Source organism: Alligator sinensis, unplaced genomic scaffold, assembly GCF_000455745.1.
Source record: "Alligator sinensis unplaced genomic scaffold, ASM45574v1 scaffold471_1, whole genome shotgun sequence".
NCBI classification, from domain to species: domain Eukaryota; kingdom Metazoa; phylum Chordata; order Crocodylia; family Alligatoridae; genus Alligator; species Alligator sinensis.
In genome coordinates this window covers 197066-207583 of record NW_005843306.1, presented here as the reverse complement: position 1 = coordinate 207583, position 10518 = coordinate 197066, and the positions used below count along the sequence as shown (strand labels likewise).

Genomic DNA, 10518 nt, shown 5'->3' with positions numbered 1-10518 from the left:
CCCTCTGTGCCTCACTGCCACTGGTTTCTTCAAGAGCAGAACGACAGCCATGTGCATCCCGTTGCTGGGTGGGCAGTAGCTCCGTGGCGAACTGCCCAGTAGCGGGACATGTATGGCATTGTGCTACTCTCGAAGCAGCATGAGGCAGAGCCCTCACCCCGTACACAGAGCGGTGGGGTATGTGTCCTCCCTTGGCTCCCTTGCGGTGCATGCCGCAGTGGGAGTCCCCTACCCTGTGCCCCTGGATGCTCCCCCAGGCTCCCATTGTTGCCCAACCTGGTCCCCATTCACCCCTACCCCACTCCCTCCTGCACTGTGGGGGGGTCTTGATCTGCAGCCCCCCAGCCCTTTCCCTGTTCCTCCCCCCCAACAACATACTTACCTGCTTGGGGGGGTGTCTGTTTCTGCATGTGTGTGTGTGTGTGTGTGTGTGTGTGTGTGTGTCCCCTGTGCACCCAGCGGCAATAGGCACATGGCATCGCGTGGCTCTTGGGGCAGCTGCAACAGGGATATAGAGTCCAGGCTGCAGCAGCAGCTGCCTCCACACTGTGCACAGATCTGGGTGGCATGTGCCCCCCCCGGGCCTCCACCAGGGTGTGCATAGCAGCAGGAGCTGCCCCTGCCCCGCCTCCCTGCACCTCCTGGATGAGCTGCTCTCACAGCTCCATCCTGCGCTCCACCCTGGCTGTGTAGCACCTGCCCCTGCCCCAGGCCCACTCCCTCCCTCACCGTGGGGGCCTTGATTTGCAACCCCCTTAAAAACAAGAAAAAATATAAAGGGGTACATGAGCTGAAAGTTTGAGGCAGAAGGGATACACTTGTTTAAAAAGTTTGAAAACTCCTGCATTAATGTGTGGTCACTCCCCACAGATGAGCTGCCCAAGTTGCAGTCCTCCAGCATCCCAGGATGCAGTGTCCCCTCCCGCACCTTCCTGTTCTGTGTGGACAAACTTTCCACCCCCAGAACTCTACTGCAGTAATGCCAACTCTCACAAAACAGTCGTGAGACTCCTGATTTCCAAATCAAATTAACCCTAACTCATGTTCTCAGGATGCAACCCTCAAATCTCAGGATTTTCCTTCCAGTGCATATAGAGAGCACCCAGCTAGTAAGTCTGTGAAGGGGAAGGGGCTGGGTGGAAAAAAGGAAGGAAGGGGCAGTGGAGGCCCCACGGTGAGGGAGTGGAGCAGGGGCTGGGGTGAATGGAGCCCTGGGGCCGGGGCGTAGGTAGATTGACCAGAGCATGGCAGGGGTTGTGGCTCCCTGCCATAATGGCACCTCCAGGAGAGGCATGGGGGGCATGTGCCCCCCATGGGGCAGAGGTGGTTGCCTACTGTGGGCTCAGGGCTCTGCGCCCTCCCATGCCTCCCCTGGGGGTGAACGCAGCTGCGGAGAGCTGCACTCCCCACTCCTGTGCCTCTTGACAACCAACCCCAGCCCTGGGGCCCCATTCACCCCAGCCCCTGCTCCTGCTCCACTCTCTCCCTTCCTCACTGTGGGGGCCTTGATCTGCCCCCTCTCCTTGTCCCTTCCTTTTTCCCCCCGTTGCCTTCCACTCCACTTACCAGCTTGGTGCTGTCTATGTGTCTGTCTCTGTGTGTCTGTGTCTCTGTGTGTCTGTGTGTCTGCTTCTCACTTCCTAGCCACAGCCCTCCAGCCCTGCTGCTGTCTCTCACTCCTGATCCATAGTACCCCACATCCTGCCAGGGTGTGTGGGGACCCTCCCTCCCTGGGCTCCAAACCTCTCCCCCTACCCACACCCAGCCCCCACACCTTCACAAATAACCCTCCCCGCCACACACATGCTTTAAAAATAGCATCTCATGATTTACATGCCAGTCTCTTGATTTTTTTTAAGAATTCATCTCATGATTTTTGGCACAGTGGGGTTAGCAATATTGCTACTGCCAAGGGGTGGTTGTGGCACAAAGCCAACTCCCCCTTCCTGCGCCCAGTGGTATGACCTTCCTACCCCAGGAGTACAACCCTGTGCAAACTGCCTGCAGACCATGTGCCAGCTAGCTAGGTTTCAGGGCACGAACAAATCCAGGAGTGGGGTGCAGGGGGACCAGGGTAGAGGGCCAGATCAGGTCCCCATGAGCTGGGGCTTCCTCCCTGGGACAGGGTTAGTAGGTCCCCCAAAAGTGCCTTCCCTCACCATTCCCACCTCCAACTACCCTGAGAAGCATGACCAGCACCTCCTACACCCCCAAATCCCAACTCCCAATTTATGAGACCTTCTTTAATTTACTTCCTCTTTATTTCTTTTTAAATTATTTTTTCACTTCTTTTTATTTTATCCTTCAGTGGTTGACTTCCTTCATTTCACCAATTTCCTTTCCACCTCCTATTTCATTACTCAACTCCCATCCCATTAGCCCTCACCTCCTAGCTTCAGGTCCCCCAAACTTGAGATAGCACCAAGACAGATCAACATTTGAGCAGCTCAAAGTTATGAAAACCGAAATGCTTAATTCCTGAATTGTACAAATGTAAACTTCTACATTTGCTGAAAGTCTGACTGAATGTCTTCATAGTCAGCAAACCACAGAAATTAGTCATCATAGGTCAGTATTACTGTATAAGAAAAGAAAAACACCAGAACTTTACATAACAGAAGAACATGTTTATTTGTGATAGTGTTGGTTATGAAACTCGAGTTAGGAAGTGAAGCCCATAGGTTGATTTTGGATAAAGCTTACAAACGTAAGTAGCATATTTAGATGTCTTTGACCTAGAAAAATCAGGAAAGCTTCAAAGCTTCTCAGCTTTGGCTGGGCCAGATCCATTGCAGACAAACTTCCTTGTGTCAGTTTACAGTGATTCCAATCTTACCTGTTATCTTCCATCAATTGCCTTTTCATTTGGTCTACAGGAAGGAACATCTAAGTTTGCAAATTTGGACAGTAGTGTGAAGGAGAACCAAAAAAGGACTCAGAGACGACTTCAGCTGCAGAAAGATATGGTGTGTTCAGTTTCTTGTCCTCTCTACTTTCTGAATTTGTACATGTGATTAATCCCCTACAAAAATGATAACCTTAAAAATTACAAACTGTGACATGCTCTGCAAAAACAGTTCCAAGTGCAGCAGTGAGCTTGACCAACTAACATACAAAGTCAATGCAAAAGGTTAAGGCTGAACACTCAGCCTTATCTGTGTCCCTTTTTACATATGGCCTAAAATACTATCTGGTATTGTACACCATGCATGGCTGTGCTGAACTGCCAAATTGTAACAGCTATGTTTATTGAAAAACCAAGCTCTCCTGTACTCTGGGAACACCCGTGTATGTATTATAGTGCCAGGAAAAATGTATATTCCAAATGTATATCCAGTGCATGAAATGAGGTACTGCTGATGCTGAGAGAGTACAGCAATTAGAGGAGAGATGAGGTTCTAAATCATTTCCTTTTGTACCAAGCTCTGATTCTCTCTCCGTAGTAAGAGTGCACTGGGGTGAACAAGGCTAATTCTTTCTCCCCCCTCACCCCCCACTACATCTGCCCAGTGTCCTACCCAGCTATTCATGATGGATGCTGGGTTGAATGTTTGGACCTTAATATCAAAACTTTCAGGAACTTAATAAAGCCACTGCATAAGACAGCGTTACACAATAGGTAAATATAGGAAGATAACCATAGCCTCCAACTGTTTTGTCCTCTCCTAAGGAAGTACAGGAGCTCCTTTCAATAAACTATCTCCATTACCTTTCAAACAGAACTCTGAAAATATCCAGTTTTCATGAGTGAAATGCTTTATAGAAACATTGAACTTTTTAGAACATTCCAGGAAAATTAACTCTGTCCAAAGCCTAATTTTCATTTACTTCTGAGTGAGGTCATAAAACACACAGAGATCCCATACTTTTTTTTGGAATTTGCACAATGGTTTTTTTATAAGATATGTCTGGTTTCTGGTTTGCCAGTGAAAACTGATTTTTACCATAATGAAATTGAGAGCAATGGAACATTTGCAGAAACAAGTGGCTTTCTCAGAAATACTTACTGAGGAGAGATCTGGAAGCTAGAGGAAAGAATACTGCCAGATATTTTGCTTTATTGTTTGACTGGCACATTACAGGTCTCGCTGGTTTTTGTAGCAGTGTGACTTTTTTTCCTCCCTGATGTAGACACACAAGACAGCAGGCCTAAGAAAATCAAAGCCTGAATCTTAACTTAATTAGAACATGGTAATTATCCCAGGGAGGATGTATACAGCTTGGAGGAAAAACTGAAAGGAATCCTATGATTTGCTAACATCATTAAAAAAGCAATGCCTCACTGGGAGGAACCAAAGAAAAATGCTCTTCACACAAGATATCATGAGCCATCTATATAGTCAGCTGTCATGCTGAAGGCAACTGTGAGATTCATTTATGCTCATTCTAGATTTGATACTCACACTACGTACAAGACTTCCTGCAGGATAGCAGTTGGACTTCAGCATACATACCCTTCCATATCTGTTGTTCATTTGTCCCACTGCTACAGAAGGCAATGGCAAAATTCACATTGACTTAAGTGGAAAAGAAGCAGACTTAAGATCTGGTTTAGGATTGTTAGCTGGCTAGTTTTGTCTGCTGTTTTATAACATCACTTCCTGGCTGGAATTCTTAGCTTTCCTTTGACATTTAACCAAACGCTGCTTGGATTCTGTGCAGGGAGTAATGCAGGGCACAGTACCTTATCTTGGAACCTTTCTTACTGATCTGACCATGCTTGACACAGCCCATCAGGACCATGTTGAGGTAGGTTTGAGCAGCTTCCTGAATCTTAACCCTTTTCCCTACCTATCCGTTACTTAGTACAATCCCCATGGTCCTGTAGCTTTCACTATGTTCTTCCCTCATCTCTTCATATGGAGTAATCACAAGCATAGAAGAATGTGTACGTCAAGGAGATGGGGAGAATGAACAATACTTTCATGAGCAAAAAGAGCTCTACTGAATTTAATAATGCAGCTTATTTGAAGGGACCTGCCCAAGTATGACACTTTATATTACAAAAATAAAAACTTTCTGAACAAAATACAATGAGAGTAGAAGGGGTTTTATTGTTTTAGTTTTATTTAAATGACAGTTATTTTTTATCTGTAATTATCCCCATGCCATGCTGGAAAACCAAATGTTACAGCTCTGTCTTAAGCACTATTTGTCAGTTTGAGCCTACAATGTTTCAGCATTTTCTCAGTTGAAAGCATAAACATTTGAGCACTGAGGACTTGATAAATAAAGACTCTTCCTCCTCTCTCTTCCTCATCTGGGAAGGAAATCTGTCCAGTGTAAGGAGGGAAGGGTAAGCATAACAGATCTTGACCAATGGGCAGAGGCAGATTAAGGTGTACTGGAGCCCTAGGCAAGCACAAAATTGGAGCTCCTTTCCCTCCATGGGAGCTGGGCTGCAGGGGGTGGGGAGAGGGGCCCCCTCCCCTCATAATGCTGGTGGGGGAGGCTGGGTGGACCCTGCCGTCTGATATCTTTTATTAGACCAACTAAATAGTTGGAAAAAAATTTTCTTAGCAAGTTTTTGGGTTTAAAAACCCTTCATCAGGCTGAGGAAGCATCTGCATTTGGTGGATGGAATGAATAATAAAGAAGCCAGAGGCTGTTATGCATGCAAACCAGTTAGTTAAAATGTAAATTGAGGAGTCAGTGAGTGAGAGAATCAGTGAGAGTCGGTGGGTTTTCTCGAATCACTCCTTAAACCACTTGTCACCCAAAGAGTGAGTTTTGTCCAAGACACTACAGACTTCCTACGAAAATTTAAAAACATAGACCACCTTCCCAGCAACACCCTCCTAGCCAAGATGTTACCAGCTTATATACCATGCCACACCAGGACAGCATCCAAGCCAGCCTTACATACCTACAAGAGCAAGATGACAATTCCTAGTACAGACCCAAAGATATTACTGACCTTATACACCTCATGCACAACAACTTAACTTTCAATAACCAACACTTCCTCTAGACCATGGGCACACCTATAGGCATCAAAATGGCCCCACAGTATGCCAACCTTTTTATGAGCCATCTGGAAGAAAAATTCTTCAAAGACTGCACAATATACTTAAGATACATTGATGACATCTTCATCATTTGGACTGAAAACCTGCAATCTCTGATTGAGTTCCATCAGAAATTCAACAATCATCACCCCTCCATCTGACTACCTCGAGTACTCCAGCACCAACATCTCCTTTTTAGACACAATGATCAGCATCCAAATGGTAAAATACAGACCATGTATTACAAGAAACCCGCAGACCAACATACATATCTGCACAGAACCAGCACTCACCCTAAACACACCAAGAAAGCTGTGATATACAGTCAAACTCAGATACCACCACATTTAGACCTGGGATTGCCACCTCACAAATCTTAACAAGGCTTTCACTAAACAAGGACACTCCTCCAGAGAGATAGATCACATATTTGAAAGAGCCACCCAGATACCATGTGAAGAATTGTTGCAATACAGAAGGAAAACCCCCATGAATCACACACCACTGGTTCTGACATATCACCCCTTGCTCGAACCTATATGGAAAATCCTGAAACAATTGCAACCCATACTAGAAGGACACCCAGTTCTTAAAGAGATCTTCCCACATCCACCCATCCTAGCCTTCAAATAAGCACTGAAACTCACTAACCTCATTACCAGAAGCAAACTTTGTACGGCCCGAAATGCACCAAATGGATCCAGAGCATGCCGTGACAAGAAATGCAAAACCTGCCAACACATCTCCATCACCCCCACAATTACTACACCCCACAACAGAGCTATCAGCATTCCTGGATCTTACAGCTGCACCTCCAGAAATGTAATATATCTCATCCAATGCACCAAATGCCCTGATGGACAATACGCAGAAGAGACCAAACAACAACTGTGCACTAGAATGAATGCACACCGGAAATCTATCAAAGACAAGAATACCCAATTACCGGTGGGGGCACATTTCTCACAAGAAAACCGCTCTCTCTCCAATCTCCCAGTTTTAATTCTCAAAGGGAATTCACAAAACACTTTTGACAGCCTATGAACTTTACTGGATATAAAAAATCATGGACTAAACATAGACATTGATTTATGGCACATTTATAACCTGCCTGACATCTGACTCCCCAAGTACCTCTCCACTATTTACCTGCTACATTCATCCTCTCCTCCTCCCTGCACCCCCCGCCCGCCCCTTCCCAGCCTCTCTCTCACCTATTGACTCCTCAGTTTACATTTTCACTGCCCGCCTTTCTTGCATGCAGACCAGCCTCTGGCCTCTTTACTATTCATTCCATCCAGGAAGAGCACACACCAACTGCAGATGCTTCCTCAGCCTCATGAAGGGTTTTTTAAACCCAAAAGCTTGCTAAGAAATTTTTTTCCAACTATTTAGTTGGTCTAATAAAAGATATCAGATTTTCCCAAAGAACTTTGTCTGTCCATGTTCTTAGACCAACATGGCTACAACCTACACCCCCACACACACATGCACACACACAGGTGTGCAGACACAGGCACATACTCTACTTTCACTCTCTGCGCATGGACACAGACCCACCCACACACACACAGACCTTGACACCCACACCTACACACACACAGACACACACACAGACCTCGACACCCACACCTACACACACACAGACACACACACACACACCTCGACACCCACACCCACACCTACACACACATACACCCACACCTACACACACACACACACACACACACACACACACAGACAGCACTCCGCCTTCTCCTCCCCCTACAGCTGCCTGCAGTCAAGCCTCACTCCCCGTCCGGCCCTGTCACATGTACGTGCAGGAAGGTGCTGCCTGGCTGTCCCATGCAGACCTGCAGATACAGCGGGCCGGGCTGAGCTGGACTTGGCCAGGAGTGCTGTGGGCAGGTGGTGGCGGCACTGGGAGGGGTAGCTCAGCTGTGGGTGGGCTTGGGCTCAGATGAATTTTGGGGGGCTCTAGCCCGCAAGGCCCTCTCAGTAGCACCACCTGTAAAGGCGCAGTGCAGTGTGGGGCTCCTGGCCTAGCTAGCCCAGCCCCAACCACCCCCCGCCCTCTATGGCAGGTAAGGCATGGCTCTTTCAGCCCGGCTCACCGCCCTTCCCCCACCAAGTAATGGTGCCACTTGGCCTGCCCCCCTCCCCCAGGCACGGCACGGCTCTCTCAGCCTGACCCCAGCCCTGCCTTCCTCCCCCCAGCCCCATTGGTGGAGGGGTCCTGCTTCCAGCTCCCAGGGAAGCAAATGTGAAAGCCACAGTTTTAAACTTGGTACCAAAAATAGACACCGAGTTTAAAACTGCAGCTTTCGTTTCTCTGCTGATGAAGATCCTGGGACCCCAAATTGGAAGGGGCCTCTGGTCTCGTGCCCAGCTTGCCCGTTCATTAATCCACCTATGCCAATGGGCAGAGACTGCAGTTGGAATCACAGCATTTCAAAGGGTTTAGAAAATTAATGGACTTCACGGTGAGGGAGGGAACTAGATAAAAGAACAGGCTGTGTACACCCGAGGAAGTGTGCATGTTACCAAAGAGGAGAGGGAATATGTAGTTCGGGTGAAAATGAGTTGCATTATTGTTTCAAATCTGGGTCCTTATAGTTAAGCTTCTAAATTCATGTGCAAACATTTAAAGAAGAAAAGGCTGGCTTTTCGCAAGTCTTAAACATTCGTATATTCCACTGAAGTTAATGGGAACTCAAGGTACTCAGTGCCTTTGAAAATAAACCCACTGTTTCAGTCTTTCTTTTCCTTTGTAATCACTAAAGCCCACACCTCAGGTATGTAGGGTGCTTGTGTTGGTCTTCCTGAAATGGATGGGCCAGTGCAATTTTGTCTGGACTTGGTAAATTTCTTTGACATTTTTGAAAACTGAACTCAAGAGATATGATTTGGAATTGACACAAAATGTAATTTTGTATTGGATGGTTTCCCAATTGTGTGTAGGTGTTTCTGTATGTTTACCCGGTGTTCGTGAACACTTGAGAACACTGGTTAGAGCCATGTGCATTGCAGGCAGGAGACGGGCACACTTGTCACACACACAGCTACACCTGTGCCTTTCAACTGAGACCTGAAACATGCCTGCTACCCCTGTTAAAGTGTCGGAAAATTTCCTCTTGGTGAGTCTGACAGTCAGTCCAGGAGGCTGGTATCCATTTTGAACTAGCATGTAGGTTTAATATTTTTTTTACCAACTCTGAGAACTCAGGCTTGCTGAAAGAGAATGCCCTTGCTGAAAGAGAATAAATGTTGTAATTTATCAGTATTGCTTTATCCACACTTCTTTTTATAGAATGGCAATTTAATTTGTGCAGTTTGGCTTCTTCACTGGTCTCTCTTTTCTTTCTCTCTTGTAGGGTGGGTTGATAAATTTTGAGAAGAGAAGACGAGTAAGTCTGAACTTCTTCCTTGACTTGCATTTAGCTGCCAGCTTGTTCAGGGGAATCCAGTTTATACTTTAGGAATTATTTTCTCCCCCTTATGCATGTTATTGATGAGATTTTTCTTGGAAATGAGGAAAGAAGAATAGACTTCTGGATGACCATGAATCTGAATAAGCCTGAGGTGGGAAGTGAAGAAAGGAAAATCTGTAATTATTTAGATGGATACTACAGAATCAAAACCATTCCTTAGGATTGCACAGTACATATACAGGACATATGTGCATGGGGACTGGCCATGCATTCCCCATGGGGATTAATGGAGGAAGTCTGTTATCCAGTCACAGTCATCCCTAACACAATGTGAATTTTGTTTTTAGAAAACATATCTTAAGTCTTATAAATTGCCTTCTATTGCTGCATTGATCTGTTTCACTGAATCCAAATAAATAATCCAAATAAAAGAATGAACAGGGTAGACGGGGCTGAAAACAAAAACGCTACCATTTCTCCCACAGTCTGCTCTTCATTAAACAAATGAGCAAAGTCAAACCAATATGTTTGGCATACTTTGTTCCAGACAAAGTCAAACCAAATACAGATTTTTCTCCTTCTGAGATTCAGTGAGCACTTTGATTTTGCCCAGAGAGAGCCCATTGGCTCAGTTAATTCTCAGCACCCCAAACCACATTTTAGACTTACCCTTTTTTTTTTGTCAATGGCTTGTAGCATTTATAAAGGATACAAATCTCTTAGGTCACCAATCCATTTTAGCCTAAATCAGTAGAAAAGCAAAGCTGTAGCCACCTGCTGGTTGTTGATGATTGTAATTGCAGAACAAGCAATTGTTCATAGGCTGCATGCTGTTAGCTGCGGTCTCAGCGGGGGCTATGGATTCTTACCCCATTACCTGGACTAGCTTTTCACTCCACTGTTCCTCTGTGTGGCTCGATTCTAGGCTGTGACTCTCACCTGCCTTCCCTTCTGTTGTATTTATACCTCAGCAAAATGTTTTCAGAATGATACCACATTAAATTTCCCATTGGATCACACCAGGGGTAGCCTTTTACATTCATGTTGCACAAGTAGAAGTGATTATAAAGAATACAAGG

The 10518-nt window shown here is 45.9% G+C and overlaps 1 protein-coding gene across 1 annotated transcript in view; it reads left to right on the top strand.

Annotated features, from left to right (window-relative positions):
• The window catches only part of LOC102379087 (ral guanine nucleotide dissociation stimulator-like 1), a gene marked incomplete at its 5' end in the record, with an annotated part of 35292 nt that overhangs the window by 3056 nt on the left and 21718 nt on the right, over window positions 1–10518 (top strand). Inside the window, 3 exons of the mRNA XM_006038305.2 lie at window positions 2877–2966; window positions 4663–4749; window positions 9383–9415. Coding sequence (XP_006038367.1) covers window positions 2877–2966; window positions 4663–4749; window positions 9383–9415 — 210 coding nt within the window. The remainder of the gene's footprint in view (window positions 1–2876; window positions 2967–4662; window positions 4750–9382; window positions 9416–10518) is intronic.